At 31.4% G+C, this 25,668-nt stretch overlaps 4 protein-coding genes across 7 annotated transcripts; 2 read left to right on the top strand and 2 right to left on the bottom strand.

The window, feature by feature from the left end:
* Positions 1–173: 173 nt before the first annotated feature.
* Positions 174–2,013, bottom strand: LOC132904489 (uncharacterized). Its single transcript, XM_060955039.1, has 2 exons — positions 1,670–2,013; positions 174–1,509 (listed from the first exon to the last, which is right to left on the bottom strand). Exon 2 carries the CDS (start codon positions 1,498–1,500, stop codon positions 199–201), a length of 1,302 nt encoding a protein of 433 aa, XP_060811022.1. The 5' UTR covers positions 1,501–1,509; positions 1,670–2,013; the 3' UTR covers positions 174–198.
* A 1,048-nt stretch (positions 2,014–3,061) lies between these two features.
* LOC132904683 (uncharacterized) lies at positions 3,062–6,550 on the top strand. Its single transcript, XM_060955373.1, has 6 exons — positions 3,062–3,079; positions 3,369–3,561; positions 4,279–4,391; positions 4,450–4,706; positions 5,586–5,725; positions 5,991–6,550. The coding sequence occupies exons 1-6, from the start codon at positions 3,062–3,064 to the stop codon at positions 6,263–6,265; spliced, it is 996 nt and encodes a 331-aa protein (XP_060811356.1). The 3' UTR covers positions 6,266–6,550.
* Positions 6,551–8,040: 1,490 nt separating this feature from the next.
* On the top strand, positions 8,041–24,482 carry LOC132904486 (proton-coupled amino acid transporter-like protein pathetic). Of its 4 annotated transcripts, none has more exons than XM_060955026.1 (10): positions 8,041–8,329; positions 20,280–20,329; positions 20,419–20,495; positions 20,668–20,766; positions 20,989–21,139; positions 21,213–21,334; positions 21,448–21,806; positions 21,864–22,047; positions 22,798–22,964; positions 23,072–24,482. In XM_060955026.1, exons 2-10 carry the CDS (start codon positions 20,327–20,329, stop codon positions 23,311–23,313), a joined length of 1,404 nt encoding a protein of 467 aa, XP_060811009.1. In that variant the 5' UTR covers positions 8,041–8,329; positions 20,280–20,326; the 3' UTR covers positions 23,314–24,482. The 4 variants fall into 4 exon arrangements, with proteins under 4 accessions (XP_060811009.1, XP_060811011.1, XP_060811012.1 ...); XM_060955028.1 differs by having other exon boundaries at positions 8,041–8,333; XM_060955029.1 differs by lacking the exon at positions 8,041–8,329 and adding an exon at positions 10,240–10,350.
* On the bottom strand, positions 23,054–25,204 carry LOC132904487 (DNA-directed RNA polymerases I, II, and III subunit RPABC5). Its single transcript, XM_060955031.1, has 3 exons — positions 24,979–25,204; positions 24,615–24,727; positions 23,054–23,220 (listed from the first exon to the last, which is right to left on the bottom strand). The coding sequence occupies exons 1-2, from the start codon at positions 25,071–25,073 to the stop codon at positions 24,619–24,621; spliced, it is 204 nt and encodes a 67-aa protein (XP_060811014.1). The 5' UTR covers positions 25,074–25,204; the 3' UTR covers positions 23,054–23,220; positions 24,615–24,618.
* Positions 25,205–25,668: the final 464 nt, after the last annotated feature.

The raw sequence follows: 25,668 nt of genomic DNA, 5'->3' as shown, positions 1-25,668 counted from the left end.
CAAACAAATTTTAAAATACTCCACGAAGTAAATACTCAATCAGATCTAACAATAAAAGCTTAATTCAACTTTGTAGTGAAGAATAAGTTTAATAACAATCCGTATAAACGCAAAATGCAACATATACAACAATAAAATCAGTATTCTCGCATTTGTAATCCAAAAAACGGTATCTAAAAACCATCCAATCTATCCAATTCATTTCTTTTTCTTTTTCTTTGCATGTGTCTTTTTGTGCACCTTATCATCAGTTTGCATCTCTCTGGTCTCGCATCGGATAGGAGGTCCCCTTTCGGGCCCTTTCGGTGTTTTCATTTCCAACTGTATATCGGACTTTTCTCCAGCTCCGACAATCCCTTTTTTCCCAATTCTGAGGACGAATACGTCATGGTCAGGATCGGTATCTGGTGTAGCTTCGGACTCAGGTGCCACGGTGACTGTCGGCTTTTTGTCCTGACCCGTGTCCAGGATCCCGGACACTTTCAGAACCACAGCTTTTCCACACGGTTGCACCGGTCCACGACTCGATTGTATCAGACCGGCCTGCTTGTGCACATCGGAACAAATATTCGGTTTCGACCCCGGAGTTACTTCGCTGATCTGTTTGCAACTAACGTTTGGTTTCAACGTGGCTCCGACTGGCTGTCCACACGGTGTACAAGGATGTTGTTCCTTGATACAAACACGACAAGGAGGTCCGCCTTTCAATAATTCGTCTTTCGACTCCCTACAGACGTCCGCAATGTGAGGATCAACGATACGACATTTGTAAGTTGGTGATTTTTCGTTACAGTCGCCGCCTTTGAAGATATAAGACGAGATAGTTCTATCAGGTGGCGCGTCAAATTCGGTGACGATAGTTTGCCCGAATGCAGAAATTCTGACGAACATGCATATATCGCCGATCGTGTTTTCGTTATAAATTACAGGAACTTCTCCCTCGAAGACTTTCGGTGGTGGTGCCATTTTGTGCCAGCATTGCAACATTTCTTTTCGTAGGGCGGCGAAATGTTTGGAAATATCTAGCTCGCCGTTACCTATTAATACATCTGGTTTCACACATTCTGGCATTTTTTTTTCTACACATAGTTTGATGATTAGTTCCAAGTCTTTGTTGACCACAGTGTATTGATCTATGGCGAACATCACGGACCGACCACAGAAGAAATACTCGATGTCGTCTGCAACTCCTGCTTGAGGTTGAAATAACGGGTCCACCGGAGTTATTTCGATACCGTTTTTCCCTGTGAAGTTGAGGAACTCCACGGATATCGTCGTGGGGACGAAGAACATTTGGTTGAGCTTCGCTAAACGTTCGCTGGTAACGTGATGTATGAAGAATTCTAATAAGAAGAGATATTGTTCTTTGCAGTCTGGAGAAACAACATCGCGACTTCCGAACTCTGGTACTGCTGCCGCTTCCGGTTTGTTTTTGCTACTTTCCCTTGAAATCTTTTTCTTCGCACGATGACCACGGTCCGTAGATCGATTCATAGACATCACGATAATCTGAATGGGGAATTAATAGAGCTTACTTGAAGTTTTTGGTGAATGGAATTACTTGAATTTACACTTCGAATTTTTATGAAATTAGAATTATTAGGTTAGAGCATTTCAATGAAGCTTGCCACGAAAATTAGTCGTAATGGTTTCAGACAAGACGAACAACCTTGAGGAACTGGTTTCGATTTCTTGCTCATAACTCGTTGGAACTTTCGATCGAGACGCGATTTGGCGCCAAGATGATCGGCTGGAAACCGAGAAGCGGAACCGCATTCCCTTGATGAAGTTCCGAGAGTCACGTCGGAACCGATCGGCGACACTGTCATCTTGATGGAATGGTCGTGGTTATCTTCACTTGCAGACAGACGAACCACAGTTCCCATGGAACCCCAGTGAATCATCGATTCGATAAGTTTGACTGATTTGCAAACTCTGTAATTTTACAAGTAAATTTCACGTAGGAGTTTAATTCTTCTTTCTTTTTTCGAATCTGAAAATGTTCATGGTACGAATAAGGGACTATTTAATTGGTGTTTGCATATGGTGTTGACGTATGAAAATTATAATAGTGTATATAATTTGAGATTTTGAGAGTTTAAATTTAATCAAATATTTTGACTTTTTAAAGTATCATTTCTTTTGCTGTTAATATTTTAATTTGTTATTTTAATTAATATTTTAAAATATTTCATTCTCTTGTTGCAGAAATATAATGAATTGTGTATATTAAAATATCAGAACGCTATTTCATGTAAACTTGTAGTGGAATAATTTACACTACCATGATCCTCAATCAATCCTGCACATGAGAGTTATAGGAGAAAAACATAATAAGTACATTTTTATTGACTTTTTAATTTTAATATCACTTTATTGCTAAAGAGGAAAATTTTGATATAAAGTAGAAAATTAGATAAAAATTCAATTATAGTAACATGGGATTAATCGACTGTTCCCTTTTAAAAATCCTGACTTATTATGTTCATCACCTACAGTCTCCGCATAATTATGATATAATCATCTTATGGCGGGGTGATCTAGTTTTCAGAGCCAGCACCTCTCGATTATTACATAACTGAGGTTTCGCCAACATTCTTATCCGATGGAGTATTTTACCATGGACAACCGGCTCCCTCCCATAGATGCGTGGCTAAACAGCTCAAGCCGATAAAAAGGACAGTATGTAAGTTTATCGGTTAGAATATCGACTAATCTTGTTCAAATACGATATCATTTTCAACATACGTTATTGTTTGAAGAACGAGCATCTTGTTCAACACGAAAACCGTTACACCATTTTTCATGAAGATATATCTATATCGTAAGAAAATTAAAGAATCTCACAACGAAAACAATTTGTCAAATTTGCCGACTTTTTATATAATAATGCACTTGAGTAAGGAACGAAATTCCCAATGGTGGATTGATTGTTTTGCGCTTATTATATAAATTTATAATAATTTTTCTTTCTTCTTCGACCGATTCTTTGTCTTTTTGTCTTATATTAGAATTACGACTGTTATTTATATTTCAATTTAAAACTCTATTTGTGTGGACAATGTCTCCAGATATACCGGTGCTAATTATGTTGACATTTCATGAAACCGTTTTCATAAATTATTGTGAAATTTATTTTGCAAAGGATTGCTAAAAATATATATAGATACATTTTTTATTTGTTAAAGCGTTCTAAATGAACAAAGTTTCAATTATTATCTCTGATAAGCATATCCGTTTAAAGTTTAAAGCACGTGACAGTCAAACGAGGAACGTTATATTATGTTTATCGCCAATCGTTTAATGGATTCCCCTCGGCCAGTGGTATTGAAGGCGGTGCTACAATTGAATTAAGACGATCGAATTAGGCGAATGTTCGTGCAATTGTTACAGACGACCCTGTTGCACCCATACAGGAACTGGATACACGCGCTTTAGACCGATATCTTGAAAAAGAGAAAGAAGGGTATGTGGATTCTCCTATAAAGGATAATGGAGTCGTTTTCCAAACACTTAGTACCATGCCAAAATGGAAATCTGATTATCAAGAGAAACAAAAATGTTAGTACTACGTAATGCTATAAAGATTGTGATTAGAGATTCTTTTACTTTAATTATTAATCTTTCCATTACCTATTATATTTGTATATCATATTACTTTGTTGCTAATTTTAAAAAACACTGAATATGGATAAGAATATTTTCATTGCAAATAATTAAACAAGATATTTAAATATTGAATGAAACTAGCATTCCAAATTTAATAGCACTAGATTTAGAACTAATTTTATCGACAGAACGTAAGTAAATGAAAAACAATACCATAGATTCTAATAGTAGTATCTGCCGTTTTCTGTTGGTAATAACGTATAAACAAGTAGATCCTCCGAGTTGTCTGGAATATTAATTGCTCTCCAGTTGAAGTAACAGATCGACACATACCGGTCTGGCAATTTCGACCAATCGAATATCGGCCGGACAAATAATTGAATGTCCCAGAAGCAATCAATGATCTAGCGAATCCTGAACGACACTAATTCGCTAATGAGTCACGAGTGATTTATGACCCAATTTCAGCAAGCCTTCGAATAAAATAGTATTAATTGCTGATCAGCGATCCATGTCACCAGCGAAAATAAACTGTTCGAAGATAAACTTAGTTTCAATCTTAAGAAAAATTAAAAAAAAAGTGTTTTTTTTTTTTTAAGAAATTTTGACTACATTCTTTAATTTACTAATTCAGTAATTTATTACGGTTTAAATATATTTGATTTATAGCTGTGTTTTCGATATTCCCGCGATCAAGACAATATGAATTATGGTACACTCGTGAAAGACGATTGAAATATCTTGAAAAACAGAAAGCAGCCATTGTACCATGTGGAAAAAGAGTAGAAAGACTCGAGTAAGTATTCTTGTTGTTCCACTGACACTGACTGAAAAGAATAGAACAGTACTACCAACAGGACGGATGACGAGCCGTGTGATTTGTTACAACCACCAATTTGGTGGAAAGATAAATCCAAAAAATCAAGCAAGTTTCCAGTTGGAGATATAAACGACTACGCGTTCGAAAAATTAAAAGATCTCGATCATGAAAATATGAAATTTAGCGAGAACCTCGATATGGATCATCCAAAAAATTATATACCAGGTGTAATCCATCGAATACAGGTTACTATTTATACAAGTTACTATCTATACAGGTTATTATCTATATTAATGTTACTATCTATACATCCAAGGTCTTTGTAGGAAATGAATTTTCAAATTTTCAAGTCTTCAAATATTCAAATATTCAAATATTCAAATCTCTTTTGTGTTTAGTTGTCTAACAGCAACGTTCTCTAAACCAGTATATACTAAAAAAAAAATTAAGATAATTTGTCTGTGTTATCGTGAGAACAGCAGATCCGTCGAATTAAATATCCGGGATATCGCACTGCGACGCCATAACAATGTTTATTTCCATTAAAATCGTCCGTCACATATGAGCTTTATTCGTTTCGCCGCGATAAAAATCGTATCCTTATCTCGATATTTGCAAGCAACACGAAATGGATCACGGTCGCAACTTCGACTATCGTCGGACTGAACATTTGTTACGCAACTGTCTAATTATCACATTTTTAGTAAAAATTAAAACAAAGACACTAAGATGCAATTTTAAACTATAACAATAAAACATTCGAATCAAATTACTTTGGAATTTTTTTAGGATAAAATAATTGGATTTTGATTTTATTATTATTTATATAAAATAACATACCCGCGATGCTACAAAATCATTTTGAATGGAACATCTTTGGAATATTTTTATGATAAAAAGATTAAATTTTAAAGATAATTTTGCGCGAAAAACAGCTGCGTAGTATTTGTCCATCTCATTGATGCAATAGCGTTACAGTGTGTGCACAAGATGTTACATATATTTTTCATACGATATTATATCAAGACTGTGCGATTACGCGTTGAAAAATATGCGTGACAGACGCGAAATACAAATACATATCTTGTTAGCATTTGCGTTTCCTGCACCTCTTTTGACTTGATCGCCTTCAGTTGGCGCGGATAAAAGATGAATGATTAAATTTTGAACAGAATCCAGAAGACCCGACTATGAAGGACACTCTTGATCGTGCAGATGCTTTTGAACTCGTCCTAGAAAGAAACAAAACTTTGCCAGCGGAACCTGTTGACATAAATATTTGTTATTCTGAAAGACGTACGTGATCTTTCACCTTTTTATTCTTTTGGAAATCTGCTACGAGATTTTACATTTCATATGATTCTTATTTAAATAACATAAAGTGACCTCTTACATTTTTTTAATTTTCTAAGTATTATAATGGGTATTTTTATCTTCTTTAAAGTTATTTGGATTTTTCTTTACCATGTTTTGAATGCTATAGAAAAAAATGATAGAAATTTGACCGTCTTTTCTATTTCTGTAGTTGATAATGAATTTAAGATTGTAACTTAATAAATAGTTTTTAAATTTGTTTTTCTAGCGCCGATACTGGATTGTTATGAAGTAGAAAAAGATGTAGAAGGTGATAGTGATAAACGATGGCAGCCTGTTCATGAAACTTTAGAACTTCTAAAAACGGAGTTTGAAAGAGACCATGTACTACGAGAATTAACCAGGCCGTTTTTACACGATTTGCATACGTGGTACTCGAAGAATAAACCGACAAAGTTAATCATCCCCCTTAGACATTCTGGAAAAAGACCAATGCCCGAATGGCGCTTTTCTCATCTGTAAATTGATTAAAACTAATAAAATTATTTCGATAAAAGTTCATTACAAAATCCAAACTAAATCTGTAAAGTTATTATACAGAATGGTCTTACACGATATAATCTGTTATTCATAAATAGGTTAGAATCATACACAGATTAAACTGAAATGAAGTGTTATCGGCTCATAGTAAATCAACGACGATGTAATTATGAAATGTGTTGCACAGATGTTTCACAATTTTTAGTTCTTAGTAGAAAACGTCAATAGTTAATTGCAACAAGACAAATACATATATTTTCATTTTTCGATTAAGTTTATCGATACATGATGTATTAGTATACTACCTTGCTTAGTTACAATGTCCTATTTTATCTTTTATGAAAAATATTGAAATTGAATTTCTTTATCCAAGTCAAAATATTTAATCTTTATTATTTCCTAACAGTTTGTTGCAACATTATTTAAGGGGTAAAAAAAACTAGGAACTAAATATTTCAATATATCTTGAAAAATCAAAAGCTATGTACAAGGTAAAATATTATCAAGCTAATTTACTAAGCGTAACAAACGATAAATACGTGCACATTATACAGGATTGATTTAAACGTTACTGTTAGACTACGCCATGAACGGCCAAGATACGGTTATATTTCTATTTTACATGATGCTTGCAAATTCCACAAACACAGCGATCATCCTCACAACGAAAACTGCGTTGTTATACTTTCTCGGTATTTTGTTCTACGATTTATTAAATTTTATATATTATATATCTTAATTTAATTTTTCCCCCCAAAAATTATTAACAACAAAACATTAATGAATCAATAAAATTTGAAACAAAACTTTTATTCAAATAAATTTTTCAAGATGGCAATTGAATGACAGGTTGCAACATTTCGCATTGATTGCATTTACATTTCATCGAGCAGACTCTTCTAGATTATCAATGAATCGTAGCCACGCTCAATTGCGTATACGATAATGAATTGCGCGATCAGATTGTTCCGATGAAAATTACGTTCAATATCTCTTTTCCTCCTTTCAAATGTTTCAACCATACCCGCTTACTCAACATCGTCTATGTTTTCTGAAGATAAGAACAAAACTTTCGTAATACGATGCAATATGTTCATAATTGTAATGCTATTTTACATCAGTGTGATATAGAAAATAAATGTTAAAAAATGTTAATGAAAATGTTTTTGGTATAGGAATTGCGTAATACTGATTAATATCATGTATTACTAGCGGTAACGGTTAAAAGATTTGATTGGTTATAGACGGAATTGATTGACATTTTGATCGTTTAAATCGCATCGCTTTATTTGCCTGTATATCTGTACATTACTGCAGACACCGCCGGCCAGGATTTCATCATGCAATCCTTACCACGTGTTCGGCGAACTAACTTAACACAAAAACCACACCTCTAATTGCAAATATTAATCTAGATAGATAAATTATTTCAAGCCACAGATAAGTCGATTAAATAAAAAGATAAAAAATAATATTTTTTTTAGGTGACGAAGAAATAATATGTCTCGATATAGAAAATTTGAAATAATAACAATATAAAAATTTCATACTTATTATTTATCTTCACCTACTCTCTTTTTACTAACATTGAACTTCGATACCAGAAAAAGAGAATTAATTGCAATATTTGTGTAGTTAATTATTCTAATATGATTTTAAAGATTATGGATAAACCGAAATTGGACTACAGATCACTACATAGTACGTTCGACCTCTAGCGGTTGCCTGATGAAACGCAGTGGACGCTCTTCCGCGGACAAAAACTTTCAGTTTATTCTCGTTTATTCTTGTCTGGACACCACAGCACTCTCCTTCAGTCGGTGTTTCGCGGTAGAATACTGTGGTCGTGTGGCACGCGTACGAGCCACACTCGTGTAGTGTACACTGTACAGTGTCGTATTCATATTGCAATAAATTTACTGATCCACCGTACTGAACCGCCGTTTGCCAGAAATGAAGTAACGTTGGACTACGAGATCCATCCTTACATGCCACGTTCATCTTTATACACCTTAAAATCACCGAGTAACTTTTGTGTACCTAACGGTAGGTATGTGTGTACACTCCATTTACATTTGAAACCCATTATTACACTATCGCTCCCTCTATTGCTATTTAAAAGCTAATATACTCGATTTAAATTACAAAACACACGAAGAACGATGATCAAAGTTCTTTTTAATTGATCGATTTCCAAATTAAGCTCCCGTGCGAAAGTATTTAATATTTATGTGGTCGACAATAATTAATCACGATCAGTATGGATTTTATTATAGTGAATCATGATCAATACAAATTTCATTCCATATTCTGAAATTCATTGGCACGCTTCGAACTGGTTAAGCCATTAAGCAAGAGAGGTTTCGCAAATATGGGTAGTATATTTTCGTACCTAAACCTAAGAAGTCACGTCGATCTGTGTAGTACCGACACATTTACAATTCTATTGGTTCTCTTTATTTTTCTCTTTGAATTCCCACCCGTCAGCATACATTTTGGAAGATTTGACGCGCACGTATCGAACCAGCTGCATTCAACTGCTATTTATTGTAAATCCTTAACCTATACCTTTGTATACAGTATACGAAATTCAAAGAAATGAACGGCGTTTTAATATCGTGGAATTTTATTCCCTCTTATTTTACATCTTACCTTCCGAGCTCTTTGTGAGTTTTTGTGTTTGTATAAGCTTATCGATTAAATAATTTTAAATGACTTAAGATTAGACTCAAAGGTTATCGATGTATCGTTAAAAAAGTGCGATTCATCTTAATTCAGAAGACTAAGTGTTAGTTTTGTAACAGCTGCCGTTGAACGAAATCTATTCTCGATTACTGATAACATCCTAATGGCAAGTTCATGAGTATGGAAACTCTTCTTTTTAATATTACATTAATAAAGTATAATAAAAAATAACATAGAATTTGGAAATTTAAAGAACAATGATTTATGAATATAACGGTTGTTATAATGCATAAGCTATAAACTTTACAAGGTGTTTCATCACTAGAGCCACGCCGCTACGAGCACGTGGTGTTAAGTTTGTGTAGACGCGACTTGTATGGCTCGTGATAGCAGTCCCATCGCACGGTAGCTATGTATGATGTAACTTCGAGTCGATATTTCGGACCTGCGCATCGAAACTGCCGTTCTTTGTACAGGCGAATTCGTTCGTTACCCTTTCACTACACGGAAATCGATTTTTCTTCTAACTAATTTACACTTTTTATCGCGACAGTATGTTATTATGCTGTACGCTTATCGATATATAACACGTCAACATCAACCCAATAATTGATGAACCCATTGATATGTGACTCTATAATATGGTTGAAAAATCATCTCTGATTTCCATTTTATCGCTTTGCCATTCGAGAAAACAATGGCTTAAGGAATTGTTTGTAATAAAGGTAACTGTTATGATGAATTGCATCATATTAACATAGCCAATTGAACAAATTGTTTTAGACTCAATTAATTTTTTTTTATCAAATATGTAATATTCGAAAAAGTTGGCGACGAATTGGAACAATCGTTTGTATAAATAGACAGATAAAAGAGTATTGTTATTATAATTATATTTATGATTAATTTTTTAAATATATATTCAAATCATCTATCAAAAAGCGAATTCATTATAGCTAATGCATTTTTATTCTAGATTTTATGTTCTTTCATTGACTAGTTTTTATGATAATATTCTGCGATCTACATATGTACGTACATTGTGTACATTAATGGATATTTTTCGCGACTATTTTGAATATATTTGCCACATACCAACATTTTTATATTTTTTGTGAATTAAATGAAATATTACTTATTATTCAAATTGTAACTTTTCAGTATATATATAGTATAACTAATAAAAAACATAAAAGAATTGTAAATTTTTCAATTTTTTACGTTGTCTATTATAACACTGCCAAATAAAATGGATTGCTCCAGAAGGGGGCAAAGACATATTTCTTGGAACGTAAGGAGAGTCTGGCCAATCCTGTTTCAAAATAGCATGAAAGGGATTTAGTCGACCTTGTCCATGCAACAATAAGTTCTTGGAACGAAAGGTATTTGGCTTTCTTAACACTTAGCCAACAGAATAGGGAGATCACCCCTGTGTGAAGGACATCGCTGCGTGACCGAACGGGGAAATATCCTTTTTTGACTTTAGCAACGCGTTTTTTCTTTTCTTTTTTTTTTTTTTTTTTTTTTTTTTTTTGTTGTTATTATCAGTTATTGTTTAGCTGGAATTGTTCCCAATTAATTTCGCCACTTTTTCTGTTTTATAAACTACAGTATATAATAAAATATACCAATTTAGTGGTGTTAAAATTAATTAAGAAGTTACACTATCAGTTATGACTAAATAAAATTATAATCGAACGATATCACACTGTAAAAAAATATTAAAATGCATTATGAATTTTTAATTTCACGTTCAAGTCGTGTTATTTATCTTTAGTCATCTTTTATCTTTTTAATTTTTATCATTTTTTTTGTATAAACAATATGTGAAATCGCTAAACAAAATCATTACCGCAAAATATAATTGATCACTTGAGTAATTTTTAGACTTCTTTGTATTTTAAGTAGTGAACATTAGTCCTCAATTCTTGGAAAAATGGGCAGTAGACAGTGTATAAGTTGGCTTGTCTGAGCGCGGTGGGTAGCCTATAGATCAGCTTGTCCGAGTGCAGTGGACAACGTATAGCTCGCTGTGGCGCGCGCGGTTGGCTAAGTGTTAATAATAATTTCCTTGAATTGTAAGAGAAGTTTTAAAGGTTCAGTACAATTTTATTCGAAAAAAAGCTGTAGTAGAAAAGTAAATCTGAAAAAATAGTTTCTAGGAATAATTCCAAAGTATGTATCCAAATACATAAATGTAGTACTAGCATCAAGCTCCTTGAACTCGAAAGGAAACCGGTCGAAGGCGAAGTTATTCAAGAATCTTTATGTAGTATGAATAATTTTATTGACCTTGCAGTTCCGTACCAACTTTATCATACATATGTATCTATCTAACATGTAATTGTAACGAGATTGACTTTCCTTGTTACATATCTATAGTAAATATGGTGAATCAAGGTGAATTACTTAAACTGAAATATTTTCGATACCAAGAGTTATATCGGAAAACATTTCAGATAAGGGTAGAATAGTTTCAAGAGGGACATGTTTGATATTATTAGTTTCCTATCGGTGGGTGCGTAAAAGTCATGTAGAGGTCAACTTTGTTTTTTGAACAGAATTATATATTTTTTAGTACATTAATCGGTGCAGATCCAGATTCTCTATAGGAGATTAATAGCTTACATATGTCGAAAAATTATTAATTTAGTAGATATTTCAACTTTTAATTGTAAAACTTATTGTATGAAAGACAAGGAAAATAAATATTAAAGTATTACCTTACGTCTTTCCTTGTCTTTCATATGATAATTCTTTTTTCTTTTTTTTTTTTTTATTTGGAAGAATTTTACAATCAATTCTAATTGAGAATTACAAGTAAAATATGATAAGTTATGTGATAAAATTGTCAGTAGAATTTTCTTTTAAGGGAATACATAACGTCACATTATTTACCATATTACCACTCTACTGCTACGATGCTTGTGTTACGTGACATAAGCTTCGTCCAATAACAACCGTTATTTATCCTCCCACCTCCATTTGCATAAAGTACGACTCATGACGTCACTGTCCATTGACTTTTACGCCTTTTTTTTTTGTCAACTCGATAATGTTACAGCGATGATAACTTAATTTGTTTTAATGTTCCGTCGTAAAATTCGGATTTTACATAGTATCTATCATACACATATTTAGTATCTATTATACACGTATTGCCGTATGAAGCTGGCCTAAGGTTGCGATTTACTCAACCAATTATTGTTAGATGCCAACGGTCTAAGGATAGGATGAATAAAATCGACCACCCGCAGTGATGAATTGTTCTGTTCGAAATGCTTTCTTCTCCTTTATTGCTCTTGAAAGGATCAATTCTACGAACCGGTCATAGAGATAAACCTTGACATCTACACAACGAACTAGAAAACGTAGTCTCGAGGTGACCCAGTTTTCAAATGCGTTCAGCAATTTCGATGCAGATAACTATACTATCGAAACAGGTGTCTTTCACTAAGACAACGACACTATTGAAATATAATAATTAATGAAATAAACACGAAAAAGAATTTTAAATGTTACAGTACAAAATTTGTTAAATAATATTTCCCTCTCATATAATATGTATTTTATTCACGTTACAAGTAATTATCGAGTCGTTCTTCATAATTCATTTAAGATTTATTATAATATTGTAAATCGCAAAATTTTTGGTCTAAATGTGTCTTTCCGAGAATATTTTGAATCGCTAAAATAAAAAATCAGGGTCATTTTTCACGATAATAAACAGTTTTAAAAATTCGTCCTCATGAACATTTGACAAAGATCTTAACATTAGGAATCCGCGTAATAAACGATCCACATTTTCAGCTTCAGCAACCTTGAAAATCCATATGAAACGTCATTCTAACCGAATATTTTGCGGTACGGATACTATAGTAGAGCTTTTATTTGTTTCAGATAAGTCTCGTATGACGTTTAATTTCTTTCCTTCCTTTCTTGTTATTGTCAATCTCGTAGTAATTGCAAAATAAATGCTAGAAGATCATGACTTTATAACTTTATATCGGAGGTACTAGTAGTTCTGAAAAATTGCTACATCATGTTTTCACGAAAGAAAAACAAACGTGTAAAAATACATACAGCATAGTAGGTAATAGTTAGAAGTTACATGGAAGTAAACATTCTGAGAATGATTCTTTTGCTTATTTGGCTAATCCTATGCGTGCGTGAGAGCGAAGATTCTCTAAAACTAAACACTAACTCTAAATAATTTTTTTAAACTAAACAAAAACTAAAAGGAGAACTTTATTCGTCGACCTGCTCTCCAACTATAGACTGGACCTTTCAAAGGTCAACAATCGTTGATTTATTTATACAATGATTATAGAGAAGAATACATAAAATGACAATCATTCCGATAAGTTTATAAATTTGTGATCATTCGATCAATACTTGCAACATTTATTAAATTTTGCAAACAACTATTACAGGTTGCTGAATGACATCGCTAAAAGAAGTTTGCAAGTAAACATTGTCGGCGTATGATTTATTGAAACCGTGAATCATACGTACTTACTAGCATTTTGAAATTGAACAGAAGATATGAATAATTATACGGTATTACTAATAGATAAAAATATTTTCATTGACTAGTTTATTATCTTTACATAATCCTTTTGTCATCTTCTAAAGTTGCATTATATCTCAAATACTTGATAATAGAAATCTGAGATTTGCATTTTGTTTAATGAAGTGATTTAAAAGATAGTACAAATTCGATCACTTGGATTGATTTCATTTGTTACGTTCATTTAACATTTAACATACAATTAAGCCAAAATGAATCGCGATTAATTATCTAAAGTTTAATACATAGAACTCTATTTAATTCCAGAAGCGAACAAGTCTATTCGCGTAGAATATGTTTTTCACTAAGTACATAGATCCATGGCGACGAAGTTCAACAAAACAGTTATATCTTTATACAACTGCGACGACAAAGAACTATCGTACCATAAATCATTGTAAATATTATCGTTGCGACTTGATTTGACGGAGTAGGAGTGGAGCATAGGGTCACTAACATTAACCTTATCTTTTTATTTACATGCATTATAGATACAAATCAAACAAAGTTCCTTTTTCGTGATTTTCCATTCCACGTGATTTCTATCTTCTATGTCGAATCTATTTCCGAAACATTTCTTTCTTTTGCTTTTTTTATACACATACATGGTTAATCAGTAATCTGATAATAACATTAACTGTAAAATTGACCACAATAAACGAAAGGTTAACTCTGAAAGTTGAACGACCTAATTTTCCATATAACACTCGCTCCCGTAATTGTCGCCTTAACAAGGATAGATTAAAGATTAATTAATTTCAATGTGAATAGCTAGGACTGTCGGTACAATTAATATCATAGTTCTCTTATCTGATTTTACGTCATTCGTTATCAGTATATTTGTTGAAACATTATAAAAATGAGGAACAAATTGTTAGGAAGGAAAAGCTGCGACAAGTGATCTGGAAATGCACTATCGAGTTTAAGTGCACAGTAATTACATAATATTTCTTTCATTTCGTCTATTCACACAAGTGTGCAATTTCTATTCGTCGACATAGCGATGACTGCATCGTAACCGCAACTAGTTTCGTGCATAAGTGACAACAAATTGTCGTGTCATATTTATTTTGTTCTCTTATCGGATGGTGTCACTTTATCGTGTAATAACACTTAAGCTATAACCTTATATTCAACATTGCAGGATTTGCTATAGATACCGATTATCGTATACCATATAAATGAAACCAAAATATTCTCGCATAATTGCCGTGACCCGAACCTATCAGCACAAAAATTCCAATTACATTCTCAAAAGGAATTCTGTGATTTTATTCATTTTAATCATTTCCTTATTCAACAGATGAATAAAAAACGTAATATTCGCAATGAATATGAATTATTATATAACATATAAAGAGAGTAATCGAGATATATGATCGAAAAATTCATTTATAAAAGAAAGAATTAATTGAATTTCCAATTTTAAATAGTGGAACATACTTGAAAAATTCTAACGTATAAAAATAGCAATCAAAATATAGAATCAAGAGATTTATGAAAAATAAAATAAATTTCTAATTTTAAATACTAGGATGTATCTGGAAATTTTTCAGCGCCATGTTTCAATTACTCATATAACCTTAAACTATGAAATTGTATAATATTGTGCAGCCGAATGCTTTTAGTCATCTTTCTGTAACTTGAAAAACTCTTTCATTCCGACGCAGCTCTTAATCGTAGACAAATGATTTTTGTTAGAGATTCAAGCAGTGTACTGTATTTTAATTAGCACCTCTGCGACGGCGCGATTGTGATACCGTATTGTCAATGTGGCGCCTCGTAAGGCGTCTTTGGATGCAGCCGCACAATCGTATACCTAGAACCTCTAACCACGTGTATAACAATTTTCGCAACGTCATGCCGATTATCCTGTTCCGTAAGTTACAATTTTCTCCTCTCTTGTTTTTCGAGAATCGTCGACGCGTAGAAAGAAATTTACATAAATTAGGGTTTATTATCGCCACGAGGAAAAATTACATGTGCAAATGAAACACTTCCAAATTTAAAACACATATTTGAAGCCAATATTTCAAGCATAAAGTCATTTGCAATTCCCACGTAATAGAGATATCTAATTTTTGGCACAATGCAACGTCATTTTTTTTTAAATGCGTCGAGAATAAAAATATAAAAAAAAGGGGGGATTAAATTATTAAACACAGTAAACACTTGAATGGTTACTTCGTGTAATAAAAGAGTATGTACTACTGACATATAAACTGTCTCGGAATATAAATGTGCAATTTACGCGCAATTTGACCAGATGTCGTGAGTCGAAGTTGTTCTACCGGTTTCTCGGTTATCTTGCAATGAATGATCAATGGAGAATGAGATTTCAATCTATGTTGCGTTGACAATGAGTAACACGAATGTGTACGTTGTTAAAATTAATGTGTCATTACTGTACACTAATTCGAAATATTTCTTTTCTTTCTTAATATATACATATGTACCTAATTTAGTATTTATTGGAATCTCTTTATGTCTCGGATTACTTTGAAACCTTACGATATATATATATATAAATTGTTTAATTACATATATAATAATAAAATATTATATATAAATTAAATAACATATGTATACTCACAATATATATATATATATTAAATAACATATAAATAAATATATAAATAAATATATAAATTAAATAACATATGTATACTCACAATATATATATATATATATACTCGTATATATTTGCGATATATATATATTCAAATATATATATAATATATAATTTAATATTTATATTAATGTTTTAAGTAAAATATTTTTAAAAGAATTATTTAGATTGATAATTTATTGATATTATATTTATGTTAGTGTTTAAAGTAAAATATTTTTTAAAGAATTATTTATATTTATAATTTATTATTATTATATTTATATGAATGTTTTAGATAAAATATTTTTTTAAGAATTGTTATTATATTCAAATATATGTACGAATGCAAAATTATTTTTTTATCGAATCTTTTCTTTTTTTTCCGCAAAGGGGGGAAAATGTTATTGCGCATACCCAGTAATAGGTTGTTGGGTTATGTGGTACTCGGCAGATGATATAAATCATACCCACTAAAAGCCCCTCCTCTATCCACACCAACCGCGGAACCGCCAAAGGTGGGCCTTATATTAGTACCTCTCTTCTACCATCTCCTTCTAACGCCCGCTTTTTCTCTCCACAACCTTTTCTTGTGTAAGCCTAGATTTCATGATTTTATTACACAAAGCCTGGAACTTGGTCCCGTTGTCGTATTTTTTCACCATTATATATATATATACTATTACAAGTATTAAAATAAACTTGGAACGTTTTAAAAATAGCAGGGATCTCAAAAGTTTGCAAATGCTCGAATATTATTTTCTAAAATAATATTAAATATATAAATAACTATTTAATATTACTAAAATAATAATAACATCTATTTTTAAAATAATATTAAATATATAATATATATATAATATTAGAGGCATTAAAATAAACTTGCAATATTCTAAAAATTGCAGGTATGTTGAAAGTTTCCAAATGTTCGAATATTATTGAGGAGCCTTAATTCTGTACCTCAATAAAAGTTTTAAGTAGACCCTGTGTCTTAATGGCTTTGGACCACCTATTATCTTTGAACATCTTTCTAAACCAATTTACTTATTTCTTTGTTGCAGTGTTCATTATTTGTCCATTTCTATCTCTTGTTTGTCATACTAAGCTGCTTTATATGTCATAAAATCTCGATTTAAATGAAACTTGAAGTAATTTATTCATATACTTACAGTATATATATATTCAAATATATGTACAAATATATGTACAAATGCAAAATTATTTTTTGTCGAATCACGAATGCTCATATATTTATTATAGAATCGTAAATACGAGATGACTCAGGGATTTAGGTGATGGTTCTCAATTATTTTTGGACTCGACGCGCGCCTCCGTTAGTGGTCACCGTATTGCAAATTGCCAACGGTTCTATATTTTTGAGGACAATGTCCGGTGCTACGTCAAGGATGATCGATAAATGCTATTCTCAATGAAACACTTTTCTACGGTTTCACTCGCCAGCACTCTGTCCTGATGCATTTCACTTGCAAATGTCACTACGTATCAACAGTTTGCTTTTCTTTAGTATTATTCATTTTAGAGTCATGGAGAGACCTATAAATGTTATATCATAATTATAGAAGAGGAATTTTGAAATAAACAGCATTGCGTAAAATTAGACCGAAATAAACGTTTAAGATTACTTAATAGGTATTCTGATATTTGGGACTTTTAGTTAATTTCTTATATTATTATTTATTATTATAATTTATAATTGTAATTGGAATTGGAAAAAAAGTGAATAAGCTTTTATTTTTCCGAGAAGTAATCTTATATATTTGAAGATACTTAAACATCGTAAAGTAAGACATAGTACAATTATAATGTAGCATTAGGATTCTAGTAGAAAAAAATTAAGCAATTTACTTTAGCAGAAACAGTCTTTATTTAATTTCTAAGGAAGAATTTGTATGTTACGATAGTATTAGTGAATAAAGAAGTCTTTCATCCGTTGGCCTTTTTAAGCAACATAATTATACACGTTTAAACCATTCAATTGTGATGCATTCAAAAAATTCAACTGAATAGGTTTAAACGATCAGTATTACTTAATTTATTTCGGTATAAGAAAATACTGCTTATGCTTAAAAACCCGTTATTTTGTTTTGCACAACTCTGTTAAAATATTCTTTGTGCCATAGATTACTTATATAGAGAACATTTTGATCAATCATTGTCAAACAACATTATCTAACTCGATTAATCTACTGATTATATGTATTTTAATTCGCTCGTACTTATATCAATATGTACGATAATTTCAAATATTTCGAAAGTTTGGAGTTCTTAATTTTAGTCATTGAAGATTTAAAAAGCCTAATTTCAAAATTATTAAAAATTAAGAAAAAGATCCCACAAGGAATTTTAGGACAGACGTCCTAAAAATTTTCTAAGATTTCGAAGCAATTTAGGATTTAAAGATGTCCATAGGTTCCAGAATTTTGAATAATAAGCTTTAAAACCGTTGCGAATTTAAAAACATTTGTATTCTAATGAGTCTCGAGATCTCTAAAATATATTTGGAATATTCTAAATAAAAATAATAGATATTCTAACAGTTTCCAGATATTCCGAAATTATTGAGGATATATAATCCTTAATCCCAATAGAAGTTCTAGGACTTTAAGACTTTACTTTATCTATTGTCTTTGAATCCTTGTCAACCTTTTGTTATCTATAAACCTTAAATTTCACAAGAACCTTGCAATTACCCTAGATTTAATAGCTCTTGAAATCTTTCATTTCTGTAGAATTTTTAATTTACTTTTAGTATAGTGATATGATAGTAAAGTAATATACTTTTAGTATATACTCACATTAAATATTATATACATTTATATTTTATTATTATTAAAAATTTATTATAAGAATATTTGCTAGTTTAGTTTAAATTCTTATGATATCACGAAGACAATTGTTGATATTGTATCAGGTAACATTCACGCGTTTATGTTAATTTTCCATGCCAGCCACCCACAGTAATGCATTTCCGCGTATTTACACCATTAATACACTTAGAAACGCAAGGCCGAAGTCTTGAAAATAAATACTGTTTCTACGTAATATTTTACGTAATAATACTTCGATTCTACGTAAATAAACTCATGTTAGAGTTGCAATATGATAAAAATAATTACATAGCAATTTATAATCTCCCTTGTTTAAACACGGAGAAAGCGGATTTTTCCCCTGTTCGACGGGCACTGGTGTCGGACGCATATGATAGATCTATATTTCATGTATTAATGAAACTATTTTTATATATTTTATACTGCATTAATTTTGTCACGCCATTGTAGTAACGATGGTAATAATAAAAAATTTGTAACTATTGACATTTGTTCAAGTTATGTATTTCTACTTATCTTGGCGCGCCAATCACCGATGACCTCCGTGGCATTCAACGTGTTAATATCAATCAGGTGCCACAAACTTCGTATGTAACGATTTACAAAGAGAAACAAATGTGTGTTCTATACCAGATATTTAACTTTTACGATATCAGTAGCTCTTCAAATATTGTCAACGATTATTCTGCTGATAAAGTCTTATTTCGAGCTAGACTTATACTAGCGTATATTGAGATTGGACTTCAAAAAGCTTTTACGGAAACACGTTTTTCATTTTATTTGATATAGTAGTACCATATGTACTATAAATGCTATAATATGATCGCGTTATTTATATATAATTCCTATCAATTGTACTATCAATACCGATCAACGATAATAATATCCTAAAAAAAACAAAGAATTTTATTATTATGATTTAACAAATTAATGATAACAGTTTCCATTGGGTCAAAACATATAATCAATTGCACTGTTTTGATGTAAATCGAGTGAAACGCGTGGGCTGTAAAGAAGAATAGCGATAGTCGGTCGCGTATCCGTAACTTTGCATTGTAAATCAAATAATAATTAGTTTGTAAACTTATGATAATAGTATTATTTCACTTTCCATCGTTTAACTCTAATTCACAAGTGTGGAAAATTGTTTGCGCAAATAAATGCGATATATACATTAATTTATTTTAAAACCAGCTTATGTTTTTTGAATTTACACTCGTGATATTGTAATATGTGTTACTGTATGTTAATATCTTTTTATAATATTAATTTCGTTTGTTGTAGATAACGTATAATAATCAAACCAAGATATACACATACAAGCATTCACAATGGTAAGTATCAATGAAAATACATTATTTTATAAAAGAAAATGAGTTGTTATTTAGAATTTTATTATTATTATAATGATCGTCTTTTACAGGATTACAAAGCGCCAACAGAAATGGACACCTTCCTACCCCAAGATGGGTCCAATGCGAAGGATGGTGTATTATCCAAGTAAGAATTTACTATATATTTACATAATTTCAACTTATTTACAGGTTTAGATTCATTCCCTATTAACTAAAGAAATCGTATTAACAAAAATATCATTGTGAAATACAACAATCTTGTTGATTCGCTAAGCAAAAATGTTAAACAAAGTAGAATTTATTCATATTTATTACAGATACAAAGTGCAAGTCGCTCCACGAGATATTGAGGTCGGACAGGGTGATGGAAAAAGCTTCGACCCCTTCAATGAACGAAAAGTTGATAACCCGACGACGTAAGTCGCGATATGGCAATTGATATAAAAATATATAATTGACTGATATTCTTAACTTTTATGTTACATACTCAGGGTTATTATATTATTTGTGATGTTTAATAAAAAAGAAGTAATATCTATATTATATAATGTTAAACAGTATAAAAGTTATATGTCACTGTAAGTGACACATTTATACCAAAATAATTGCAGCAATAGTAGTCCGTAATTTCCTTTCAGGGACGGTGACACATTAACGCATTTATTGAAAGCTGCCCTTGGAACGGGTATATTATCCATGCCAATTGCTTTCAAGAATGCCGGACTTGTCGTTGGTGTATTTGCCACAGTTCTGGTGGCGTTCGTATGCACACATTGCGCCTATATTTTGGTACATAAATACCAATGATATTGAACACAATAACCGAAGCAATAAACTAAGTTACGACTCATTAATATTTTAGGTAAAATGTGCACATGTTCTATATTACAAAACGAGGCGTACAGAGATGAGCTTTGCTGATGTAGCAGAAGTAGCGTTTGCCACGGGACCACAATGGGGCAGAAAATTTTCAAAACCGATCAGGTAAGATATCATGAAAATAATATACAATATTTATATATATGAAATAACGTTTAAAAATATCTAAGGAATCATGTTTTCAATAGGATAATAACCACATAATATATTATTTACAGATACCTTATACAGATCAGTTTATTCGCAACGTATTTTGGTACCTGTAGTGTATACACAGTTATCGTTGCTGCAAACTTCAATCAGATCATTAAGCATTATCATGCGGAATCGGAATTCAGTCTCCGGTTAATGGCAACCTGTTTACTGATTCCATTGATACTGCTCAGTTGGATACCAAATCTGAAATATCTTGCACCTGTTTCCATGGTAGCCAATATATTCATGGGATCAGGTTTAGGAATAACTTTTTATTATTTAGTTAGGGATATGCCATCTATCAACTCTGTACCTTTATTCGCGTCCATCCAAGACTTCCCGCGATTCTTCAGCATTACTATCTTTGCAATGGAAGCAATAGGTATTATTTGACTATTTAAAGGAATATTGACATTTTACTAAGAGAATGACGTTATAGGAGTTGTAATGCCACTGGAGAATAATATGAAAACACCCCAACATTTTGTCGGAATTTGCGGTGTTCTCAATAAAGGAATGTCCGGGGTTACGTTCATCTACATTTTACTTGGATTCTTGGGATACGTGAGATATCAAGACCAAACTTTAGACAGTATCACATTAAATCTACCAACGGAAGAAGTGTAAGGATCACAATAAGATTAATCCTTTGCGGACGAGTATCGGCAAATAACCACCCAAATCTTCTTACCGTTGAGGGCGGGTGTCGGCATATAGCCGCCCCCGAATCTGTTCACCGTTCCAGATTATTTTGAAGTGGCTGGCGTACGTCTATTTTCCTGGGCGATAATGTAATGCGTATTTACGTATGGATATAATAAACTAAACAGTATTATGCTTTTGATGAAAGAAAATTATAGATTTTTAGAAATTTTATCTTTCGTTTAACGTAAACTCGCGATGTAAGATGATGGTCGAGTCAAAACGAATTTCATTGGCATTACCAGACGAATCAGCAAACTTTTTATGTTTTATGTATTTTTTATAATACCTTATACACGATGTCTAAAATATCCAGAAAGGACATGTTCGATAGTGATAGTAGTGATGACGAGCATTATTTTGAACCTGACAAGATAGGAGACGATGATAGTACTTTAGGCAGTGGAAACGAATTCCGTTCAATAAGGAATTAGCTCAGATGTTTCAATATTTCTAGTAATAAAAACAATGATGATGAACTAAATATTGATGAAAATAATACAAGCCTTGACAATGAATAACGCAAACATTCAACGTGTATATATTCTCAACTGCACGCGCCAATACCTCGTCCACAGCGACGCTCGTTCGTCGAGCAGCCTCGTCCGCAAAGGGCTATATTTTTGAGTAATACTATTGCGTTGACTATATATTATATCTTTTTTCTCTAGAGCGGCTCAAATTGTAAAGATATTAATAGCTCTTGCCGTTTATTGCACATTTGGACTACAGTTTTATGTTTGCCTGGATATTGCATGGAATGGTATAAAAGATCGATTTCAGAAAAAGCCACTGCTAGCAAATTATATTTTAAGAACAGCTATGGTCACAGGAGCAGGTGTGTATTTTAATTCATAACCAAATTTTCGCTATAAGATTTATTTGAAGTTCATAAATGTAATTTCAGAATCCTAGAAATTTAAGAAATCTGTTTATATGTTTTAGTTTTATTGGCTGTGATCGTACCAACTATCGAACCCTTTATTGGACTAATTGGTGCATTTTGTTTTTCAATATTGGGACTTTTAATTCCTGTATTCGTCGAAACTGTCACTTATTGGGACGTTGGTTTTGGACCCGGAAATTGGGTAGCACTGAAAAACGTAATCATATGTATCATTGGACTTATGGCTCTAGTATTTGGATCTCGAAGCGCATTAATGCAAATCGCGGAACTTTACAGTTAAGAAAAATTGGTTTCATATGCATAGATTTATAAATATTCCAATATTCCAAACTCCAAAAACGTTTGGAAGCCATTTAACATGTTTTAATGCAATAAATTTCTGATAATTTAATTATTTTATGATGACAATCAAGAAAATCAAAATAGGATATAAATTGAAGATATCGATTTATTTTGTAAGATATGTATAATCAGAAGTTTGATAAAATTTATATCAGAAATTTAGATGCAATCATATTATGCTTACAAGACATGCCCTAGTATTTTAGTAAGATAGAATGAATTTTAACCAACGTAACTTCGGTTGTTGTGCAAATGAGAATTCAATGAATCAAAAATGAATTCTTTTAAGAATGAGAAATTGGTAAACTAACAGTCGATATAGTTCAAATAATATCTACGCACAAACAACGTATATTATAAAATGAGTACTATTAGGGGAGGTTATATGAGAAGATTTAATCGTTAATAAGTGACTAATTTGAAAATATATCTAGTAACTTACTCTGTTCCTAAAACATAATATATAGTATATATATTCTATTTAATTCGTGAAGAGACTAGACTGAGAGAAGTTAACAGTATTCATAAGAAATATTTTATATTGGAGCAATACGTTTTAATTAATTTTGATTGATATTATTTATTTAACAAAGTGAAATTTTTTATTTTGTTATAATGATAAATTACGTTTGAATATTTTTTTATATTCTGCACATATAACTGTACCCTATTTGAAACATATTATAAAGAATTTTAAAAAATTTTATCTACAATTAAGATCTATAAAAATTGTTAATAGATAGAGAAGTATGTTTGCGTGTTGTTAGTCTTATAAATTAACAATCAAATCTTAAAGTATAACCTTCATTTATTTTTTCCTAAATTTAATAACATGTATTATTGTAATAATTCAAACATTTATAAGCAAACTATAACATGTTTCATGTATGTGATTCACAGTGCAGCAAATGTTTCACTCTACTGTGTTGCATTTAATACAAATGTACATTTAAAAGAAAGCAAAATCCTTTCGAAGCAATTTTTGCTTATCGAACTTGTTATAAATCAATCAATTTTTTATACAATTGTTGGAAATTTTTACATATTCCTGGTAAAAAAGAAATAATGAAGTGATTACAATATTTAAATACAAATCATTTTACAGTATCTTTTGAATTTTTTATTTTACCTTGTCATCATACATTTCCTAAAAAATATTTCTGTATAAATAACAATATCCTATTATCTGGTAATCTGTATCTTAATATTTAAAGTGAAATGAGTGAATTTTTATCTCACATTTTTATTTTTCTAATGGTGCGTAATTCAAAAGCTTCTCAATTAAATCTACGTGTCCAAGAAGCATTCTACGGCAGCAGTATCGTTTTAAACCCAATGCGTCAAGAGCATCACTGTAACATATATTACATGGTTACATATAGAAGATTGCAGCACATAGACAATATTTTGATGTACTCATTATTAACAAAAATAGTTAAAAATCTCATTTCATTCATTAGAATCTCTATACAGTGAAGGTTAGAGTTCCTATTAGTGTAAACACAGTATATAAATTACGTTATTTACATTATAGTATATCTAATTTATGTCGTATTTCACTCATTTAATTTGTTTTCGCAGTTTGATATGACGATATACTTACCCTTCAGTGTATTCTGCCTGTAACAAACCAAGATAAGCTTCCCACTTATTACCGATCACTTTCCCACACGTAAAACAACGTACAGGTATAATCATCGTGTTTTTAATTTGATTAAGCAGTCGGATTTTTTAGTTTTTTAGTTTCAAAGTGATATTGTCGTTAATAAACGTAAATTCCACTTGCTTAGTAATAAAGACGTAGCAAAACACACTTTCTCGATTGCTCGATTGCTCGATTGTTCGATTGCTATGTTCAAATTGCCATACGATTGAAGCATTGAAAGTCTAACATTTCAGTGTTGCCAGCACAACTACCTAAGCAAAAGTACAGTTAGGTAAATAATCTGAAAAAATAACAGTATCGAGGAAAGCCCGGCACATTTATTACCTGCTATTATAAAGATTTAAACCAAACTTATATTGCAATAGGTTAACTGTCCATTGTAAACGTCCAGAAATTATACCTGCGTTTATTAAGTATATAGTTTAGAGTTTAAGTATATGAGTTACTGTCTTGTAAACAATGTAACAGAAATAAAATCGTATTTCGAATTCGAAAGTCTTTCTTTAAATGATTCTCATTAACAACGTGTTATATAAATTTAAAAATTATCGAAGAATATTGCAAATAATTTACTCGTACTGATACTAAATGCTTTAAACAAAATTTTATTTAATTTTTAATTTTAAT

This window comes from Bombus pascuorum, chromosome 2 (assembly GCF_905332965.1).
Source record: "Bombus pascuorum chromosome 2, iyBomPasc1.1, whole genome shotgun sequence".
Lineage (NCBI taxonomy): Eukaryota > Metazoa > Arthropoda > Insecta > Hymenoptera > Apidae > Bombus > Bombus pascuorum.
This window is presented reverse-complemented; position numbering and strand designations above follow the sequence as displayed.